The following is a 23,862-nucleotide window of genomic DNA, read 5'->3' as shown; positions in this document are numbered from 1 at the left end:
TGAACGATCTAGTGGTTTTCCCTACTTTCTCCTATTTAAGTTTGAATACAGCATAAGGAGTTCATGATCTGAACCACAGTCAGCTCCCGGTCTTGTTTTTGCTGACTGTATAGAGCTTCTCCATCTTTGGCTGCAAAGAATATAATCAATCTGATTTTGGTGTTGGCCATCTGGTGATGTCCATGTGTAGAGTCTTTTCTTGTGTTGTTGGAAGAGGGTGTTTGCTATGACCAGTGCGTTCTCTTGGCAAAGCTCTATTGGTGATTAGGAGATCCAATTCAATGATTGGTTGAGAAGAAATCTATTGCAGAGCCTTAAAAGGGTGTTTTTAGGACCTCGAGTTGTAAAGTTAATCAACGTAAATAGTTTTCTAAGAAGAGCTCCTATGCAATAGCCATGGAACTGTCTAGTTCTCAAAATTTCCAAAGAATTTTTCAAAGAATGGTTCATGAGCACTTGCCTCAGACTCATCTAGATTATTGTTAAAAATGAGTTTTCAGTCCCAACACTGAATCACATTCCTTGAAGGGCAGGACCCGAGTCTCCATTTCAGCAAGCCCTCTGGAGGACACTTAAGTATTTGAAGATTTAAAGGTTATTGACATTAAACTATTCTAGCGACAATGAAAATTTAATTTTTTTTTTTGTTTTTAGCCTTGCTTGATTGAAATGTCTAGAATCTGGGGAAGGAGAATTATAGGAAGAACAAGTGTAGTAAAATAACTTGCCCAGATATGAGTGAAATTTATTAATAAACTTCTGGGGTTTCTTTTGCAAACACCATAAAGTAACTGTTTTCCAGTCTGCATTCCTGTGGAGTTCTAGTAGCCCATAACATTTCCATTGAGGTTTATTCCTATAGTGGAAAATTTCAAACAGAAAAATAATGTTCCATAATTGGCGTATCATACATTTATTTATTTAACCATCAGGTTGGTTTGTTTCTCACCTTTGGTTCTTGTCTCATAGTAACAAAGATTTAGAATGATGGACTAAAGGGTTTGAAACAACAGAAAAGTTGCAGTTCAGTTATAGCTCAAGCAGACAGAACATTTATTAAAGAGACGTGGAAGTGGGCCAACCTGAAAGGAATCATAACAATCCCTCTTGGCTTCTCCTTTTATACTTCCTGTCTCTTCCTCTTGGTTCTGTCCTGTGCAAAATAGGGCCTGTACTCACCACCTATCAGGAAAGGGCATACCCTCAAGGCTAGTTGGCACTTGCAAGTTACACAGCCACAGTCTCTGTTGTGCATGTCTTTCCCATCATTCAGTTTGTACAATCAGATATATGTATATATGAACACATACATATTTATGACTATGTAAAAATTCATAAATCCATACATATTATGAGTATTTATGAGCGCTTAATGGGCTCCTAGCTGTTTAAGGTTACTTGAAGAAGCCCCTGTGGTTAGTTTGTATTCACTATGTGCCTAGGGTGCATGTGCAGGAGTTGGAAAAGTCTCTGTGGTTATTTTTGTAGCATATCTGTGAGCTCTCCTGGGTGTGTTTAGGATGGGGTTTAGAGATCAGCTTGCATCCTTTTCAGCTAGGCCACTGCTTGTTGCTCATGCCTAATTTCCTACCTAACATAGCTATTTGTTAATCACATACTGTAATTTAAGTCTTGGGTTGCAGAGGCAGAAAAACATACAATTATGAATATTAGTGGGTATATTTATACCTAATGTAGGTGAATTATATGTTTTTGAAGTGATTGATTTATTTTTTAAATGATGAGGACATTTTAAACATATATCAGGATTATAGTGCCCCAAGATGAATAAATTAATCTCTACAATTTTTCTAATACTTTTACCATGTGAATTTCATTAAGAAAGCTAACTTCTCTTGTTTCCAGTAGCTAAATTTCAGTCTCATTCAATTTTGGTTGGCTAATCCATAGGTGAATCTTGGGGAAAAGATTAAAAATATCTTTTTGTTTTAAAATTGTGTTTACTCTCTTCTCACTTTACTGGTTGCCATTAAAATTATTATTATTACTGCAAATGTATCACTTTTTACAAAAATGTTTATTTGGCTGCATTGGATCTTAGTTTTAGTACATAGGATTTTCGATCTTTGGCATGCAGGATTTTTTAGTTGTGGCATGTGGGATCTAGTTCTCTGACCAGGGATCAAACTCAGGCCTCCTGCATTGAGAGCACACAGTCTTAGCCACTGAACCACCCAGAAAGTCCCTGTATCACTTTTTTATCATGAGTAAATTGCGTTTAGAGAAAAGAATTATGTGTTACTTAAAGAGTTTTGCTTTTTTAAAAAATAGAAAATTCAAAAAAATTTTACTAGTATACAAAGGGTATCTCTTTGATAAAACATTTTACCACTGCCATATTTACTCTCCAGTGACAAAGGGACACATGAGATTTATTCTATTTTCTGTAGGAAAATATGTAAATATCATCAATAGCAAAAGAAAATTTATTTTCTGGGGTCATATGAGTGAAGAGCAACTGGAGTGGGGTGGATGGTGTTTTGCTAAATTATCAAGATTGATAGATTATCATTTGATATTCCAGAAGCAGTACTTTCTCAAAGACCTTAAGTGACCCTCCTTTACTTCAAATACGTGTTGACTTGGTTGAATTATCATTTAGAAATAAAATTGTTTTTGTAGTTTTCATTGTAGTAGTTAGTTGATGACAGCAACTTAATTCAATAGCTTGTTCTCAACATAAACTCTTCTTTTTTATTAATAAACCCAGTTTTCAGTTAGTAAGTTCACTGACTTTTCATGCACTGATTTTCAACCAAAATAATATTATTAGTGGGTTTAATGCAAAAATATTCACAATATATATATATCCTTTTATCTAAAAGGAACAAGTATTGAAGGGCTATAACGTGATATCTTGTTAACTGATACGTGGCATATAAAGTATACATAATTGACCAAATTTAAAATAGAAAGCAATGAAATATGTTCAGACCAGAACTGTTTTACACATTGACAGGTTTTTTGTTTGTTTATTTGTTTTGGTAGTTTGGAAGGTACTTCAAAGTCTTATTTGACTCAGAATAAGATATCAATTTTCCAGGGGTTACTTCTCATTTGTCTACTTGAGAAAAAGCAGAGTAAAGAATGTACAAAAAATTCAGTGACTTTTTGAGCTTGTTTTGATACCTAAACAATAGAAATCTTCAGTATTTTGCTAGAAAATAAGGAGATGTTTGATATGAAGCATGTTTTTAGGTTGTTTCTAATACAAATTTTTTTGGTTATTCTTGACCATCACAGATACACCGAGGAGTTAAAGGATTTGTCCGAGATCTTCAGGGTAACCCAATTGCTAACGCCACCCTCTCTGTGGAAGGAATAGACCATGATGTCACATCTGGTGGGTGTTCTTTGCTGTGATCAGAGGCTCTAGTATTGCATATGAGACCGTGGCTACTTCTTAGCATAGTTACATTCTTATACTGTTCTGTGCAAAGCAATTAAATGCCTCATGTCTCTTTACACTCTCTCCAGCTTTGATCTAGTTAAATTTTTATCTGGGGAACAGGTCAGGTAGTTACTTAGGAGGGCTGTGAGGCAGGGCCGTCTGTGAGACTCTTTGCAGTTGTCAAGGCAAAGGAAGATGAACCAGCTGGAATTAAAATGCTGTATCCTAATGATCTCTCCTAAGAAGGGCTTCCCTGGTGGCTCAGAGGGTAAAGTGTCTGCCTGCAATGCGGGAGACTTGGGTTCGATCCTTGGGTCAGGAAGACCCCCTGGAGAAGGAAATGGCAACCCACTCCAGTACTCTTGCCTGGAAAATCCCATGGAGAAGTCTGGTGGGCTACAGTCCATTATCGCAAAGAGCTGGACACGACTGAGCGACTTCACTATCACTTTCAAGAAGAGATTCTAAAGAGCTGTTAATTGGTGGACCTCAGGAGGGAGCAGAAGAGTAGGAAGGAGGTTAACTGCCTGTGTTTTGTTGTCTAGGATGTCCCATCCATTTCTTCATTTAATCTGTGTCATAAAGCCATATGTATCCAAGGCTGAAAAGGACCTTACAGGATTGAAGTTTATGTTGTTTCTAGGTTTAAAGCCCTCTTTCCATTTTCCTAGTTTGGGGAAAATGATGTGTTTTTCTGGCAAACCTATCTACTACTAGCAAGTCGCCTCAGTTGTGGCCGACTCTGTGCCACCCCACAGATGGCAGCCCACCAGGCTCCGCCGTCCCTGGGATTCTTCAGGCAAGAACACTGGAGTGGGTTGCCATTTCCTATCTACTCCTGTTAATAAACATCTCTCCAACTCATTTTAGTGTAATTCTCATTTGTTGGCATCTTATCAAAAACAATAATATCTTTTTAGCTATAAACTCTGTTTATACATGTTTCAAGACCTTAGCATTAATTAACCTTTAAATTAGTTCCCAAACATCCTATACCGTTAACTCTTATTTAATCTCCACATTTATAATTTGTATTTTTTAATCTTGAATATTTGTTTTCTAAAAATCCATTTATTTATTCAAACAACAATGCTTTTCAACACCCGATGAAGTGCCAGCCCACCTTCTGGACCAATATGCCAGAATCTGTGCCAAATTATTGCTCCCTTCACCCCTGGGGCGGGACTTCTTGAAGGACCTAGGCCGTGCACCCTATGGCCACAAGCAACTGCTTTTGTTAACATTAGTAACATATAAACATTATTTTCTCTGCATTCCAGATGTGAAAATTTTAGGAAAATCTCACGTTGGCAGTATAAATAGGTAGAAAGGAATGAAATCTGAGGAGCAGGTTCTGGGACTAGCTTTTTTAAAAAACAATTTATTTTTTATTGAAGGATAATTGCTTTACAGGATTTTGCTGTTTTCTGTCAAACCTCAACATGAATCAGCCATAGGAATACATATCTCCCCTCCCCTTTGAACCTCCCTCCCACCTCCCTCCCCATCCCACCGCTCGAGGATGATACAGAGCCCCTGTTTGAGTTTCCTGAGCCATACAGCAAATTCCCATTGACTATCTATTTTACATATGGTAATGTAAGTTCCATGTTACTCTTAACATACATCTCACCCTCTTCTCCCCTCTCCCCATGTCCATAAGTCTATTCTCTATGTCTGTTTCTCCACTGTTGCCCTGTAAATAAATTCTTCAGTATCATTTTTCTAGATTCCATACATATACATTAATATAAGGTATTTATCTTTCTCTTTATGACTCACTTCACTCTGTATATGTTCTAGGTTCATCCACCTCATTACAACAGACTCAAATGCATTCCTTTTTATGACTGAGTAATATTCCATTGTGTATATGTACCACAACTTCTTTATCCATTCATCTTTCGATGGACATCTAGGCTGCTTCCATGTTCTAGCTATTGTAAATAGTGCTGCAATGAACAATGAGATACATGTTTCTCTTTCAATTTTTGTTTCCTCAGGGTGTATGCCTAGAAGTGGGATTGCTGTGTCATATGTGGTTTTACTCCTAGTTTTTTTTTTTTAGAAATCTCCATACCATCTTCCATAGTGGCTGTATCAATTTACATTCCCAGCAAAAGTGCAAGAGCATTCCCTTTTCTCCACACTGTCTCCAGCATTTATTGTTTGTAGGCTTTTTGATAAGGGCCATTCTGAGCAGTGTGAGGTAGTATCTCATTGTAGTTTTGATTTGCATTTCTCTAATAATGAGCAATATTGAGCATCTTTTCATGTGTTTGTTAGCCATCTGTATGTCTTCTTTGGAGAAATGTCTGTTTAGGTCTTTTCCCCACTTTTTGATTGGGTTGTTTGTTTTTCTGGCATTGAGTTGTATGAGCTGCTTGTATATTTTGGACATTAATCTTTTATCAGTTGTTTCATTTGCTATTGTTTTCTCCCATTCTGTGGATTGTCTTTTCACCTTGCTTATAGTTTCCTTTGCTGTACAAAAGCTTTTAAGTTTAATCAGGTCCCACTTGTTTACTTTTGTTTTTATTTCTGTTACTCTAGGAGGTGGGTCATAGAGGATCTTGCTTTGATTTATGTCATCGAGTATTCTGCCTATGTTTTCCTCTAAGAGTTCTATAGTTTCTGATCTTACATTTAGGTCTTTAATCCATTTTGAGTTTATCTTTGTGTATGGTGTTAGAAAGTGTTCTAATTTCATTCTTTTATATGAAGCTGTCCAGTTTTCCCAGCACCATTTATTGAAGAGGCTATCTTAGCCCCATTGTATATTCTTGCTTCCTTTGTCAAAAATAAGTTACCCATGGGTGCATGGGTTTTTTCTGGGCTCTCTATTTTGTTCCATTGGTCTGTATTTCTGTTTTTGTGCCAGTACCATACTGTATTGATGACTATATCTTTGTAGTATTATCTGAAATCAGAAGATTGATTCCTCTAGCTCCATTCTTCTTTCTCAATTCTGCTTTGGCTAATCAGGATCTTTTGTGTTTCCATATGAATTGTGAATTTTTTGTTCCAGTTCTCTGAAAAATACAATTGGTAATTTGATAGGGATTGCATTAAATCTGTAGATTGCATTTGGTAGTATAATTATTTTTACAATATTGATTCTTCCTACCATAAACATGGTATATCTTTCCATCTGTTTATGTTGTCTTTGATTTCTTTCATTAGTGTCTTATAATTTTCTGTGTACAGTTCTTTTGTCTCCTTAGTTAAGTTTATTCCTAGATATTTAATTCTTTTTGTTGCAATGGTGAATGGGATTGATGCTTAATTTCTCTTCCTGATTTTTCATTGTTAGTATATAGAAATGAAAGTAATTTCTGTGTATTGATTTTGTATCCTGCAACTTTGCTAAATTCACTGATTCACCCTAGTAATTTTCTGATACTATCTTCAGAGTTTTCTATGTACAGTATCATGTCATCTGCAAACAGTGAGAGCTTTACTTCTTCTTTTCCAATCTGGATTCCTTTTATTTCTTTTTCTTCTCTGATTGCTGTAGCTGAGACTTCAAGAACTATGTTGAATAATAGTGGTGAAAGTGGACACCCTTGTCTTGTTTCTGATCTTAGAGGGAATGCTTTTGGTTTTTCACCATTGAGAATAATGTTTTCTGTAAGCTTATCATATATGGCCTTTATTATGTTAAGGTAGGTTCTTTCTATGCCCATTTTTTGAAGAGTTTTAATCATAAATGGGTGCTGAAATTTGTCTAAGACTTTTTCTACATCTATTGAGATTATCATATGGTTTTTATCTTTCATTTTGTTAATGTGGTGTATCACATTGAGGGATGTCCATATATTGAAGAATCCTTACATCCCTGGAATAAACTCAACTTGATCATAGTATATGAGCTTTTTGATGTGTTGCTGAATTCTACTTGCTAAAATTTTGTTGAGGATTTTTGCATGCATGTTCATCAGTGATATTGGCCTGTAGTTTTGTTTTTTGTATTGTCTTTGTCTGGTTTTGGTATCAGGGTGATGGTGGCCTTATAGAATGAATTTGGAAGTGTTCCTTCCTCTGCAATTTTTAAAAAGAGCTTTAGAAAGATAGGCATTTGTTCTTCTCTAAATGTTTGATAGAATTCTCCTGTGAAGTCATCTGGTACTGGGCTTTTGTTTTTTGGGGGGAAATGTTTGATCACAGCTTCAATTTCAGTGTTTGTAATTGGGTTGTTCATAATTTCTATTTCTTTCTGGTTCAGTCTTGGATAATTGAACTTTTCTACAGATCTATGGATTTCTTCCAGGTTATCTATTTTATTGCCATATAGTTGTTCATAATAGTCTCTTATAATCCTTTGTATATCTGCATTGTCTGTTGTAACCTCTCCTTTTTCATTTCTAATTTTATTGATTTAATTCTTCTCTGTTTTTTTCTTGATGAGTCTGGCTAAGTGTTTGTCAGTTTTGTTTATCTTCTCAAAGAACCAGCTTTTCATTTTTATTAATCTTTACTATTTCATTTCTTTTTCATTTATTTCTGCTCAGAGCTTTATGATTTCTTTCCTTCTACTAATTTTTTGTTGCTGTTGTTGTTCTTCTTCTTTTTCCAGTTGCTTTAGGTGTAAAGTTAGGTTGTCTATTTGATATTTTTCTTTTTTCTTGAGGTAGGATTGTATTGCTATAAGCTTCCCTCTTAGAACTGCTTTTGCTGCATCCCATAGGTTTTGAGTTGTTGTGTTTTCATTGTCATTTGTTCCTAGAAATTTTTTTTATTTCCCCTTTGATTTCTTCAGTAACCTGTTGGTTATTTAGAAATGTGTTGTTTAATCTCCATTTGTTTGTGTTTCTTACAGGTTTTTTTTTTTTTTTTTTGTAATTGACATCTAGTCTCATAACATGTTTTCATCAGAGAAGATGCTTGATACAATTTCAATTTTCTTAAATTTACTGAGTTTTGATTTGTGACCCATGATGTGGTCTATCCTGGAGAATGTTCCATATGCACTTGAGAAGGTGTATTCTTCTGCATTTGGATGAAATATCCTGAAGATATCAATAAGATCCATCTCATCTAATGTATCATTTAAGACTTGTGTTTCCTTATTAATTTTCTGTTTTGATGATATGTCCACTGGTGTGAGTGGGGTGTTAAAGTCTCCTACTATTATTGTGTTACTGTCAATTTCTCTTTTTATGTCTGTTAGTGTTTTTCTTATATTTTGAGGTGCTCCTATGTTGGGTGCATAGATATTTACAATTGTTATGTCTTCCTCTTGGATTAATCCCTTGATCATTATGTAGTGTTCTTCCTTATCTCTTGTAATCTTCTTTATTTTAAGGTCTATTTTGTCTGATATGAGGATTGCTACTCCAGCTTTCTTTTGCTTCCCATCTGCATGGGATATATTTTTCTGTCCTCTCACTTTTGGTCTGTATGTGTCTTGAGGTCTGACGTGGATTTCTTGTAGACAGCATATATATGGGTCTTTTTTTTTTTTGGTATCCATTCAGCCACTCTGTGTCTTTTGGTTGGAGCATTTAATCCATTTACATTTAAAGTAATTATTGATATATATGTTCCCATTGCCATTTTCTAATTGTTTGGGGTTGATTTTGTAGGTCTTTTTTCTTCTGTTGTGTTTCTCGACTATATAAGTCCATTTAACACTTGTTGCAAAGCTGGATGGTGGTACTGAATTCTCTTAACTTTTGCTTTTCTGTAAAGCTTTTTATTTCTCCATCAATTTTGAATGAGATCCTTGCTAGGACATTAATCTTGATTGTAGATTTTCCCCTTTCAGTACTTTAAATATATCCTGCCATTCCCTTCTGGCCTGCAGAGTTTCTGCTCAAAGATCAGCTGTTAAGCATGTGGGGTTTCCCTTGTATGTTACTTATTGTTTCTCCCTTGCTGCTTTTAATTGTAGGGAATATGCTTCCCTGGTGGCTTAGACAGTAAAGTGTCTGCCTGCATACAGGAGACCCGAGTTTGATCACTGGGCTGGGAAGATCCCCTGGAGAAGGAAATGGCAACCCACTCCAGTACTCTTGCCTGGAAAACTCCATGGACAGAGGAGCCTTGTAGGCTACAGTCCATGCGGTCGCAAAGAGTCAGACACGACTAAGTGACTTCACTTCACTTCACTTTGCTATGCACAAGCCTGTACTATAATTAATAGAGCCTCTTTGAAAAATAAGAATAACTTTCTCATTTCCCCCAGGCGAAGGGCTGGGAGCAGTGAAAGGTCCATCGTGGAAAGACATCTTGAAAACAAGATGTTGAAGTTCTGATGTGACTGATGGAGAACCATTAGTGACTGTTCCCATAAACAGAGCCTTGAGGTAGATGCTGAGAAAGTGCATCACTAGCCAAAGGGCTAAACAAAGTCATGAAAGGGCTGAAGGTTTGACACTGAGGACTGTGCATCGTATATCTTTATCCCCGATCTGAGATTGTAAAGAATAGATATCTCTAGAGCATGAGTAAAGAAGTAGAAATTAACAATAAAAGGCATGCGAGGATTAGGATCTGGGCTTTGGACTGCTATTGGCATCAGCCCCCTGATCCCCACTTTATTTATGAGTCTTATTTTTCCTTATTCTTCTGCATCACCACTCCCTCAGGTCGGTTCGTTGTTGGGCTGGTCCCAACATTAATATTTTTCTTTGTGTTTAGTCTTTGTTAGTTTGATTAGCATGTGTCTTGGCATGTTTCTCCTTGGGTTTATCCTGTATGGGGCCCTTTGTGCCTCTTGGACTTGGTTGATTATTTCCTTTTCCATGTTGGGGAGAATTTTCAACTATAATCTCTTCAAAAATTTTCTCATACCCTTTCTTTTTTCTCCTTCTGGGACCCCTATAATTCAAATGTTGGTGAATTTGATATGGTTCCAGAGGTCTCTGAGACTGTCCTCAGCTCTTTTAATTCTTTTTATTTTATTCTGCTTCTCAGAAGTCATTTCCATCATTTTATCTTCCAGCCCACTGATTTGTTCTTCTGATTCAGATATTCTGCTATTGATTCCTTCTAGAGTATTTTTAGTTTCAGTAATTGTGTTGTTTGTCTCTGTATGTTTATTCTTTAATTATTCTAGGTCTTTATTAATTGATTCTTGCATTTTCTCCATTTTATTTTCAAGGTTTTGATCATCTTTACTATCATTATTCTGAATTCTTTTTCAGGTAATTTTCTTATTTCCTCTTCATTTATTTGGACTTCTGTGTTTCTAGTTCCTTCATTTGTGCAGTATTTCTCTGCCTTTTCTTTCTTTCTTTCTTTCTTTTTAGGTTACTGTGTTTGAGCTTTCCTTTTTCCAGGCTTCAAAGAAAGTTGAATTCTTTCCTTGAAGAAAGTTGAATTCTTTCTTGCTTTTGGTTTCTGCCCTCCTAAGATTCATCCAGTGGTTTATGTGAGCTTCATATAGGGTGAGATTTGTGCTGAGTTTTTGTTTGCTTGTTTGTTTGTTTTTCCTCTGATTAGCAAGGCTGAGTGAGGTGGTAATCCTGTCTGCTGATGATTGGGTTTGTATTTTTGTTTTGTTTCTTGTTTAGATGAGGCATCCTGCACAGGGTGCTCCTGGTGGTTGGGTGATGCTGGGTCTTTTATTAAGTGGTTTCCTTTGTATGAGTTCTCACTATTTGATACTCCTTAGGATTAGTTCTCTGGTATTCTAGGGTCTTGGAGCCAGTGCTCCCACTCCAAAGGCTCAGGGCTTGATCTCTGGTCAGGAATGAAGGCCACAAGTGATTTGTTATATCATTAAGTGAGATTAAAACAAATATCCAAAAATGAGAAACCAAAGATGAATCCCAGACAAATGCAGTTACAAAATCAGGCAAATAATAGTTAAAATAATAGAATATAAACATATACATATACACCCATGAGCAAAGTGAAAACAGTCCAACAAAAATAAAGTATAGTAGATTGATCTGGCAAACAAAGGAAATCAAAGATTATATTTACCAGTTAAGAACAATACTAACTTATGCACAAACTGGAAAACAAAGCTAAAGCAAGGTGCCAAGTTGGGAATAAAGCAGTGAAAACAAAACTAACAAATATGTTGAGAGGAAAGGAAAGAAAGAAAGAATAGGTATGCAAAGTTAAATAGAGGTATATGAAGAGGATTTATATATATTAAAGATTAACTGCAAGGGGAAGAGAACAGTAGGAAAGGCAAATAAAAGGAATAAATGTAGAAAAAGTATAGTAGGTTTAAAAATTTCAAAATTAAAACTATAAAAAAGAGAAAAAAAGTAAGAAGAAAGAAAAAAGAGGGGGAAAGGGGAAAACTCTACAGAACTGCAAAAGTCCAGTGTAGAGGCAAAGGTTTATAACAACAATAGAAAATGTGACTGAATACACACATATACATATACACCCATAAGCAAAATCCAAACAGCCCTCCAAAGATAAAGTACAGTAGATTGACCCAGCAAATAAAAGAAGCCAAAAACTACACCTACCAGAACAAAACTAATTAAAGCACAAACTGGAAAACAAAACTAAAGCAAGCTGCCAAGTGGGGAATAAAGCAATGAAGATAAAACTAACAAATATGTTGAGAAGAAAGGAGAGAAAGAAAAGAAAGAATAGATGTGCAAAGTTAAATAGAGGTAGAAAAAGATTTATATATGTTAAAATTAACTGCAATGGGAAAAGAACAGTAGGAAAAGCAAACAAAGGAATAAATGTGGGAAAAAATAATAGGTTTAAAAAATTAAAAATTAAAATTGAAAAAAGAAGAAAAAAGAGAGAGAGAGAGGAAAACTCCACAGAACTGCAAAACCCAACCTAAAGGCAGAGGTTTATGACAACAATAAAAAATGTGACTGAGAAAAAAAAAAGAAAAAAGCTCAAAAGCTTAACTGGATTTCTTAGTGCCAATAAAATCGACAACTACAACAGAGAGGGGAAAAAGGAAAAAAAAAAAAAAGAATCTACAGAATAAGTAAAAATAATAATAATAAATGTTTTTCTTGAGTCACTGCTGTAAGAGTCCTTTCCCGCGCTAGGAATCACAGTCCACCTTACCTCCCTAGGATGCCCTCCAACACTGTGCTGATCTCTGGACTTGCTGTAGGGGCTGCTCAGATTCTAATCTGGTCCTACTCTTGTGTGTTCGTGCCTCCAATGTCCACAGCTATCAGAGCTAGTGCATTTTCTTTTGTGGGCACTCTCAGTGGCCTTTTATACATTCCATAGATACAGAGTCTACTTAGTTGGTTGTGTGGCTTTAATCTGCAGCTTGTACAGCTGATGGGAATGTTTTGAATCTTTTTTCTTAGCCTCGCTACCTCTGGGTTTCAGTTGCGGTTTTATTCCCACCTTTGCATGTGGGTCGTCCACTGGGGTTTAACTCCTGAGGCTGCCCTGGACTTGGGTCTGCCCCAGTGAGGGCCAGGTGTGAAGGTGGTGCAGCTGCTTGGGTCTCAGGGGTTCTGGCAGCACCAGGTACTCAGGGGGGTTGGCGGCTAGGGCTGCAGGAAATATAGTGCTCTAGAAGGGTATGGCAACTAGTCTTGGCCAATACGCTCCAGTATTCTTGCTTGGAGAACCCTCTCTCTGACAGAGAAACCTGACAGACCACAGTCTACAGGGTCGCAAAGAGTCGGACATGAACGAAGTGACCCTGCACGCATAAATGCAGGACTATTTTTTTTTGCCTGTGGCATCTCTTCCCCTGTGAGAGTTGAGGGTGAACATGGTGCAGCTGCTTGGGTTTCTGGGACCCTGGTGGCACCAAGTGTGTAGGAACACAGACTGCTTCCACTGCAGGAGGTAGGCCCTATCAGAGTCTTTTTCGAGCCTCTTGTAGCTGGTGATCAGAAGGCCTCTTTGGCCAGTCTTTCTTCACAACTCCACCCATTCGGGCACTTAGAGGGCTCCTTTGCCTGGGGTCAGGCACATAGAGGGGCCCCCCTGAAGGGTCATACTCTGTAGATTGGCACATGGGACACTTAAAGGGTCACTCTAGGTGGGTTCCTACTCTGCAGTTTGGCGCATCAGTCACTGAAAGGAGTACCCTGCGTGGGGTCCTACTCTGTAGTTCAGTGAAGTCAAGTTTTTGATGGGCCAGCCTCTCTGTTGTTCAGCTGCCAATGCTGGCATGTGGGGAGAAAGAGGCTATGGTGATGGCTCCACCCACTATGCGTGACTCAGCAGTATCGCCTTGCTTCCATGGTTGCCTGGCTTTCTTCTACCGGCATTTCTCACCACTATCTCCTCCCTCACATCCCCTCAATCCATCTCTCTGCAGTCAACCACAGCCCTCACCCTGGCATTGCTCCACAATCCCTAAACTCCAGCTCCCAGCAGCTGCCCCTTCCAGGAGACCAGCATTCCTACTCGGGGTATGTATGGCTGTGGCAAAGACTGTCTGATTCTCATTCCATTTAGGCTGCCACAGATCAGCTGTTTCACTCTCGGCCTTAAATGTTTCTCCTCTGACTCAGACAATTGCCCCAATGTGGGGATTGGACCCCTGTTTCAGTTCCCCCACCCACCAAAGGCAGGTCCAGTCCTACTAACACTCCTGTTTCCCCCCCTAGTTCCTTCACCCTACCGAATTTTGTGTGGTTCTACATATTCTTTTCCACTGGTCGGGTACTCCTGTCCAATCTCAGCTGGTGTTCTGGATGCACTTCTGTGTCTGAAGGTGTATTCCTGATGTATCCATGGACAGAAATGTACTCCACGTCTATCTACTCCTCTGCTATCTTGTTCTCCCTTGACACTGCAGCTTTTCAAGGGCAGCATAGGGTAGTAAGGAGAAACAAGCAATGGGTCAGTGGAGTCAAAGGTGGAGAAAAATGTAGTGCCTTGTCTGGGAATCCTGAAAGTGTTTCAGGAGAGATGAAATGTGAAATGTCAGGAAAGATGCACCTTTGAAAGAGGCAGTGTGGAGTCTTGATGAGTCTATTTCAGTGGACTGTGGAGGAGGAGGAAAGGGCCTGAAATGGAGAGTATTGACAAGTCTTTCTAGAACTTTTGCTGTAAACTGAAGAACAGAAATGAGACACTAGCTTAAAGGAGATGTAGAGTCCAGAGAGGAGAAGAGATGGTGATGAGAGTTTATTTTTTTCTGATGGTTTCCATATTCACAGTGAAATATTAATACAATGTGAAGCATCAACTAAGAGTGAGGATGAAGAGGATGCTGTACAGGTGTTAAGAAAAGGGAAAATTCCACTTGGACCTTGCTATTCAGAATGTGGCCCCTACCAAGATTGAATTCAGCAATCACCTGGAACTAGCTAGAAATGCAGAATCTCAGGCCTCATCCCAGATCTAGGGAATTAGAATTTGCTCCTTACTGTTTCTCAGGTGATTGATGTGCACTAACCTAAGATACAGGAAGGTGAAAGGACTTTGGAGGAAGACAGGGCAGGACCAGGGCCTTGTGTTTGTAGACAGGGGACAGCTCATCATCGGTGTGTGTTTTCCTGCAGCCCCTTGCAGCCACAGAGGCAGGCAGAGAGTAGAGGGGTGGGTGTTTCCCAGTGCTGGTGGCTTGCCAGGCATATAAGCAGGTGGGGAACAGCACATCAGTTGAAGGAGACATGTGAGTGGATGACTAGGGGGTCTGGGAACCTAAGCTGCTCAAAGAGAGGATGGAGGTACAGGAACACAACTCTGCTTAGAAATCCTCTGGAAAGCTGGTAGAAAATGCAATCCTAGAAAGCATGCCAGCTATTCTGAGTCTTTATAAATCTAAATTCTAACATGTCCCTCAGGATTTCCAAAGAAGTGCCATCGGGTCACACTTTGTGAGATACTGACCAGACTTTCAGATCTTCAGATCTTCACAGCCAGATGGCAGCAAGAATCAAATCAAAATGGTGCCAGCAGCTTGGGGACTTGAGAATATCCATTAATCTGTGTTATTTCTGACGTGAATATGATGATTCATTATATTAGAAGATTCATTAAATAACATTAGTATCTGTAAAACTGCTATAAAAAATGATGCCTTCTAGAGAGTGTCATACTCTTTTCAATGGAATTTCATTAAATTCTATAAATAACTAAAGACAGAGAATAAAAATTGAATTTAGGTGGCATAACTATGAATTTCTCATATGTGCCTGTGACTTGATATTCTGTTCCCCACAGCAAAGGATGGTGATTACTGGAGATTGCTCGTCCCTGGAAACTATAAACTTACAGCCTCAGCACCGGGCTATCTGGCAATAGCAAAGAAAGTGGCAGTTCCTTATAGCCCTGCTGTCAGGGTAAGTGATTGTGATAATAGCTAAAGTTTATTAAACACTTACCATAGGTCAGGCATATTTAATCATTATATTTAGCTTTCATAATAACTCTATGAGGTAGAGTTATTATTACCTTGTTGTCCATCTGTTAAAAGAAAACTGAGGCCTTGAAAAGCTAAGTGACTTGCCGAAAGGCTCAGTGTTTAATTTAATACCACTCAATGTGAAACTTTGTTACCATTTCTCAATTTCTGAAGAGATCCACAAAAAAAAAAAAAAAAAACTTAAAAAAAGTAAGGTTTTATTTGCTGATCTTGATTTATATCTAAATAATGTTCTGTTTGATTTATCTTTTTATCCCAAGCAGCTAGTATCATACCTTACTCAATGAGGATTTTGAAAAATAAATTAGGCTTGCAACATAATTTTAGGCATTAACTAAACATCTATTAAGCACATACTATGAGCAAAGTCAGGTCCTCTATGATAAGAACTATAAAATATGATACTTATTTAAGTAGATGCCATTTATTGATATTTTACTACTAAGGGTGATAATGATGAGACCAAAAATCTCATAGATCATGATTTTACTATTATCCTTGTAATATATTACTATGGAATGGCCTACAGGATTTCCAATTAAAAGCTTTACTTGAAAAGAATTTATTATATTTTTGGTTATATACCCTAAGTTTGGCGATAAATGCTCGGTTATGCAAGCTAAATATCTTGGGTTTTTAAGTGATCCTTTGGTTTCGATTGTATGTGTTTATTAGGCTGGATATGTATTAAAATCAGGAGGTAAATTTGAACAAATAAATCCTGGAAAAATGTGGCTTCAGAGTCAGGTTATAAAAGATTTCATTTTGACCCTTGGCCTTTCTGCTATGTGTTAATTCAAAGAGGTGTTGAGTAGTCACATTCTTAAATAACCATAGAGTGCCTGATGAACTATGGAATGAGGTTCATGACATTGTACAGGAGACAGGGATCAAGACCATCCCCGTGGAAAAGAAATGCAAAAAAGCAAAATGGCTGTCGGAGAAGGCCTTACAAATAGCTGTGAAAAGAAGAGAAGCGAAAAGCAAAGGAGCAAAGAAAAGATATAAGCATCTGAACGCAGAATTCCAAAGAATAGCAAGAAGAGATAAGAAAGCCTTCCTCAGCGATCAAAGAAAAAGAGGAAAACAACAGAATGGGAAAGACTAGAGATCTCTTCAAGAAAATTAGCGATACAAAAGGAACATTTCATGCAATGATGGGCTCGATAAAGGACAGAAATGGTATGGACCTAATAGAAGCAGAAGATATTAAGAAGAGGTGGCAAGAATACACAGAAGAACTGTACAAAAAAGATCTTTATGACCCACATAATCACGATGGTGTAATCACTGACCTAGAGCCAGACATCCTGGAATGTGAAGTCAAGTGGGCCTTAGAAAGCATCACTACAACAAAGCTAGTGGAGGTGATGGAATTCCAGTTGAGCTATTTCAAATCCTGAAAGATGATGTTGTGAAAGTGCTGCACTCAATATGCCAGCAAATTTGGAAAACTCAGCAGTGGCCACAGGACTGGAAAAGGTCAGTCTTCATTTAAATCCCAAAGAAAGGCAATGCCAAAGAATGCTCAAACTACCTCACAATTGCACTCATCTCACATGCTGGTAGAGTAATGCTCAGAATTCTCCAAGCCAGGCTTCAGCAATATGTGAACCGTGAACTTCCTGATGTTCAAGCTGGTTTTAGAAAAGGCAGAGGAACCAGAGATCAAATTGCCAACATCCGCTGGATCATGGAGAAAGCAAGAGAGTTCCAGAAAAACATCTATCTCTGCTTCATTGCCTATGCCAAAGCCTTTGACTGTGTGGATCACAGTAAACTGTGAAAAATTCTTAAAGAGATGGGAATACCAGACCACCTGATCTGCCTTTTGAGAAATCTATATGCAGGTCAGGAAGCAACAGTTAGAACTGGACATGGAACAACAGACTGGTTCCAAATTGGAAAAGGAGTACGTCAAGGCTGTATATTGTCACCCTGCTTATTTAACTTCTATGCAGAGTACATCATGAGAAACGCTGGACTGGAAGGAACACAAGCTGGAATCAAGATTGCCGGGAGAAATATCAATAACCTCAGATATGCAGATGACACCACCCTTATGGCAGAAAGTGAAGAGGAACTAGAAAGCCTCTTGATGAAAGTGAAAGTGGAGAGTGAAAAAGTTGGCTTAAAGGTCAACATTCAGAGAACGAAGATCATGGCATCTGGTCCCATCACTTCATGGGAAATAGATGGGGGAACAGTGGAAACAGTGTTAGACTTTCTTTTTTGGGGCTCCAAAATCACTGCAGATGGGACTGCAGCCATGAAATTAAAAGACGCTTACTCCTTGGAAGGAAAGTTATCACCAACCTAGATAGCATATTCAAAATCAGAGACATTACTTTGCCAACAAATGTCCATCTAGTCAAGGCTATGGTTTTCCTGTGGTCACATATGGATGTGAGAGTTGGACTGTGAAGAAGGCTGAGCACCAAAGAATTGATGCTTTTGAACTGTGGTGTTGGAGAAGACTCTTGAGAGTCCCTTGGACTGCAAGGAGATCCAATCAGTCCATTCTGAGGGAGATCAGCCCTGGGACTTCTTGGGAAGGAATGATGCTAAAGCTGAAACTCCAGTCCTTTGGTCACCTCATGCGAAGAGTTGACTCTTTGGAAAAGAGTCTGATGCTGGGAGGGATTGGGGGCAGGAGGAGAAGGGGATGACAGAGGATGAGATGGCTAGATGGCATCACTGACTCGATGGACGTGAGTCTGGGTGAACTCCAGGAGTTGGTGTTGGACGGGGAGGCCTGGTGTGCTGCGATTCATGTAGTCTCAAAGAGTCGGACACGACTGAGCTACTGAACTGAACTGAACTGAGTGGCCAAATCAAAGATCTCTTAGCTCCATGTGGAATGGAGCATGGCTATCTCATGGGCCCAAGGAGGTTGCATATTTTAAATAGTCCTTTGTGGAAAAATATATGAATTCTCCATAGACCTGATTAGGATGCCCGGTCTACAGGCAAGTTGAGTTCCTGGGTTACTGATCTTCATGGTGGTTTGGAGGTGTGTGTATTTCCATCAGTTCTTTCACAGATGCAAGATTCTGGAAAACAGAACCCTGTAAAAGCTACATTTAAAAAAATTTTTTTTTAATTAGAGGATAATTACTTTACAATATGTGATGGTTTCTGCCATACATCAGTATTAATCAGCCATAGACAGAATGAAGTAAGTTAAAAAGAGAAAGACAATATATATATATATATATATATATATATATGGAATCTAGAACAGAGAAGGCAATGGTACCCCACTCCACTACTCTTGCCTGGAAAATCCCGTGGACAGAGGAGCCTGGTGGAGTGCAGTCCATGGAGTCACTAAGAGTCAGACACAACTGAGCGACTTCACTCTCACTTTTCACTTTCCTGCCTTGGAGAAGGAAATGGCAACCCACTTTGGTGTTCTTGCCTGGAGAATCCCAGGGACGGGGGAGCCTGGTGGGCTGACGTCTATGGGGTCGCACAAAGTTGGACATGGCTGAAGCAACTTAGCAGCAGCAGCATGGAATCTAGAAAGATAGAACTGATGATGATCCTACTTGCAGGGCAGCAAAGGAGACACAGGCATAAAGAACTGAGTTTTGGACACGGTGAGGGAGAAGAGGGTGGGGTGGTTTGAGAGAAGTTACATCTTTTTATGGGAGAAAAGACTGCCTTTAAATAATCTGCCTATAAATAATCTGCTTTCCAATAATCCTGAGCATGTGCATGTGCTAAATTGCTTCAGTCATGTCCGATTCTATGCGACCTTATTAGATGAAAGCACATTTCAAACATAATGACTTTTGATATTCTTTTTCCCTAAAAGTATCTTTTTGGTTATCATGAGAGATTTTTTACGATTTACTTTTATTCAGATGGCTAGATTGAGATTATTCTAATAAACTTTAAACCTGTTCATTTTTAATTTTAGTTTTTAAAAGTACACAATCAATTTGATAATAATATATTATTATTTTCTCCTTTAGGTTGATTTTGAACTGGAGTCATTTTCTGAAAGGAAAGAAGAAGAGAAGGAAGAATTAATGGAATGGTGGAAGATGATGTCAGAAACTTTAAACTTTTAAGAAGGCTTCTAATTAATTGCTTTTAATCTATATAATGTATGTAGTATGATGTAATGTGACCATTTTCTTTTAGATTTTGTGCAGTTAATATTTAACATTGATTTATTTTTCATCATTTAAATATTAATAGACATTACTTAAAATAGACTCTTAGGTTAAAATATAAGAACTTGGTCTATAACATTCATTTTCGTATATATGTGATACAGAGGACTGTAGAAGAGATTTGAGTGATTTTGCCATGTTAGGCTTAGATACAATATTCCATATATTATTTACAATATAGAACTTTTTGAGTAATTCTAGGTTTTAAAAATTAGTGAGTCCACTTATGGTTGCTGTAGGGGAAGAAGAGATATGGAGTCTGGGATCAGCATGTACACACTGCTATATTTAAAATGGATAACAAACAAGGTCCTACTGTATACTACAGATAACTCTGCTTAGTGTTATCTGGCAGCCTGGAGGGGAGGGATATTTTGAAGAAAATGGATACATATATATGTATGTTTGAGTCCCTTTGCCATACACTCAAAACATCATAACATTGTTAATCAGCTAAACTCTAATATAAAGTAAAATTTTTTTAAAATCCTAAAAAGAAGAAAGGAAAATGTATTTGAAAAAGCATCTGTGCAATGGATAGAAGGGGAGAGTAAACAAGGGGTACTTTGACATGATAAAAGCTAAAAGTGAAAAAAAAAGATAAAATAGAGAGTCCCTTTAATTAATGTAATTGGTGACAGTGTCACATAATGAAGCCATTGGAAAAGTCAATAGCTACAGCTTGAGTTGTCAGCACTATACTGCAAAACTTAAACAGTCCCGTATTAATCATCATTGTGTAGTGTGCTGTCTAGCTATAGAAGTATGATCTTGTTAATGCATTCTTGATGGGAAAGTTAAAGTGAAGGTGTTCAGTCGTGTCCAACTGTTTGCGACCCCATGGACTGTAGCCTACCAGGCTCCTCTCTCCATGGGATTCTCCAGGCAAGAGTACTGGAATGGGTTGCCATTTCCTTCTCCAGGGGATGTTCCCAACCCAGGGATTGAACTCGGGTCTCCTGCACTGTAGGCAGACGCTTTACCCTCTGAGACACCAGAGTAAGTATACTTGATGGGAATAAAATGTAAATGTTTAGTGAGAAGTTTTATGAAAAGAGTGGAAATTGATTTCTTGCTTGTATACATTGGCGCAATAGTGTTATATTATTCAGTGTGCTAACACTACTTTAAAGTGTAGGGTTTTTCTTGGTTGTAGATTGCCCCAGAATTGCATTCTAAATGAATAAAGATTTAAAAAAGTCCCTATGGTATGTATTTTAATTCTTTTTATTTTTTTGGTCTACAGTTTTGATCACGTGATAAAAAATGTATTCCCTTTAGAGCAGCCTCTCATTGGTTCATCTTCTATAATTTTAAATTTGTTAAGTGACTGCTGTATGCCAAGCACAGTGCAAGCACTGCATGCACTGTGTACATTATTTTGGTGGTCAAAATGTGATTCCATGGATCAGGTGTGTACATAAACTTTAAATACATATACAGAAAAATGAACATGTAATTAAGCATTGTGATGAGTAAAGTGATAGGAAGGACTAGTGTGTGGATAAAGAAATGTCAGAGCAACTTGCTTTAGACTAGATTTGGGGATAGCTTCTTAATGCAAGTTAAGCCCATACTTAGACTATGAGTTCAGTTCAGTCAGTTCACTCTCTCAGTCATGTCTGACTCTTTGTGACCCCATGGACTGCAGCATGCCAGGGCTCCCTGTCCATCACCAACTCCCAGAGTTTACTCAAACTCATGTCCATTGAGTCGGTGATGCCATCCAACCATCTCATCCTCTGTCGTCCCCTTCACCTCCCATATTCAATCTTTCCCAGCATCAGGGTCTTCTCAAATGAGTCAGCTCTTCGCATCAGGTGGCCGAATTATTGGAATTTCAGCTTCAGTATCAGTCCTTCCAATGAATATCCAGGACTGATTTCCTTTAGGATGGATTGGTTGGATCTCCTTCCAGATGAAGGGAGTCTCAAGAGTCCTCTCCAACACCACAATTCAAAAGCATCAGTTCTTTGGCACTCAGCTTTCGTTATAGTCCAACTCTCACATCCATACATAACTACTGGAAAAACCATAGCTTTGACTAGACGGACCTTTGTTGGCAAAGTAATGTTCCTGCTTTTTAATAAGCTGTCTAGGTTGAACTGTGGAGTTGGAGAAGACTCTTGAGAGTCCCTTGGACTGCATTCTGAAGGAGATCGGCCCTGGGATTTCTTGGGAAGGAATGATGCTAAAGCTGAAACTCCAGTACTTTGGCCATCTCATGCGAAGAGTTGACTCATTGGAAAAGACTCTGATGGGATTGGGGGCAGGAGGAGAAGGGGACGACAGAGGATGAGATGGCTGGATGGCCTCACTGACTCGATGGACGTGAGTCTGAGTGAACTCCGGGAGTTGGTGTCGGACAGGGAGGCCTGGCATGCTGTGATTCATGGGGTCACAAGCAGTTGGACATGACTGAGTGACTAAACTGAACTGAACTGAGGTTGGTCATAACTTTTCTTCCAAGGAACAAATGTCTTAATTTCATGACTGCAGTCATCATCTGCATTGATTTTGGAGCCTCCCAAAATAAAGTCCGTCACTCTTTCCACTGTTTCCCCGTCTATTTGCCATAAAGTGATGGGACCAGATGTCATGATTTTAGTTTTCTGAATGTTGAGTTTTAACCTAGCTTTTTCACCTCCTCTTTCACTTTCATCAAGAGGCTCTTTAGTTCGTTGCTTTCTGTCATAAGAGTGGTGTCATCGGTATATCCGGAGAAGGCAATGGCAACCCACTCCAGTACTCTTGCCTGGCGAATCCCATGGACAGAGGAGCCTGGTAGGCTGCAGTCCATGCAATCGCTAGGAATCGGACACGACTGAGCAACTTCACTTCCACTTTTCACTTTCATGCATTGGAGAAGGAAATGGCAACCCACTCCAGTATTCTTGCCTGGAAGATCCCAGGGTGGGGAGGAGCCTGGTGGGCTACTGTCTATGGGGTCTCACAGAGTCGGACACGACTGAAGCGACTTAGCAGCAGCAGCAGCAGCATCTGCATATCTGACTGAGGTTATTGATATTTCTCCCAGCAATCTTGATTCCAGCTTGTGTTTCATCCAGTCCAGCATTTCTCATGATGTACTCTGCACATAAGTTAAATAAGCAGGGTGACAATATACAGCCTTGTCATATTCCTTTTCCGACTTGGAACCAGTCTGTTATTCCAGGTCCAGTTCTAACTGATGATTCCTGACCTGCATACAGATTTCTCAAGAGGCAGGTCAGGTGGTCTGGTATTCCCATCTCTTGAAGAATTATCCACAGTTTGTTGTTATCCACACAGTCAAAGGCTTTGGTGTAGTCAATAAAGCAGACATAGATGTTTTTCTGGAACTCTCTTGCTTTTTCCATGATCCAGCGGATGTTGGCAATTTGATCCCTGGTTCCTCTGCCTTTTCTAAATCCAGCTTGAACATGTGGAAGTTCACAGTTCATGTATTGCTGAAGCCTGGCTTGGAGAATTTTGAGCATTACTTTGCTAGCGTGTGGGATGAATACAATTATGCGGTAGTTTCAGCATTCTTTGGCATTGCCTATCTTTGGGATTGGAATGAAACTGACCTTTTCCAGTCCTGTGGTCATTGCTAAATTTTCCAAATTTGCTAGCATATTGAGTGCAGCACTTTTACAGCATCATATTTGACGATTTGTAATAGCTCAACTGGAATTCCATCACCTCCACTAGCTTTGTTTGTAGTGATTCTTTTTAAGACCCACTTGACTTCCAGGATGTCTGGCTCTAGGTGAGTGATCACACCATCGTGATCATCTGGGTCATGAAGATCTTTTTTGTGTAGTTCTGTGTATTCTTGCCACCTCTTCTTAACATTTTCTGCTTCTGTTGGGTCCATACCATTTCTGTCCTTTATTGTGCCCATCTTTGCATGAAAATTTCCGTTGGTATCTCTAATTTTCTTGAAGAGATCTCTAGTCTTTCCCATTCTATTGTTTTCCTCTATTGCTTTGCATTGA

General features: G+C 38.6%; 1 protein-coding gene across 1 annotated transcript in view; it reads left to right on the top strand.

Annotated features, from left to right (window-relative positions):
- Window positions 1-21,084, top strand: part of CPE (carboxypeptidase E) — a 152,319-nt gene extending 131,235 nt beyond the window's left edge. Inside the window, exons 7-9 of the mRNA XM_070386690.1 lie at window positions 3,265-3,364; window positions 15,497-15,615; window positions 19,679-21,084. Coding sequence (XP_070242791.1) covers window positions 3,265-3,364; window positions 15,497-15,615; window positions 19,679-19,777 — 318 coding nt within the window. The 3' untranslated portion in view covers window positions 19,778-21,084. The remainder of the gene's footprint in view (window positions 1-3,264; window positions 3,365-15,496; window positions 15,616-19,678) is intronic.
- Window positions 21,085-23,862: the final 2,778 nt, after the last annotated feature.

Source organism: Bos mutus, chromosome 17 (assembly GCF_027580195.1).
Source record: "Bos mutus isolate GX-2022 chromosome 17, NWIPB_WYAK_1.1, whole genome shotgun sequence".
NCBI lineage: Eukaryota > Metazoa > Chordata > Mammalia > Artiodactyla > Bovidae > Bos > Bos mutus.
This window is presented reverse-complemented; position numbering and strand designations above follow the sequence as displayed.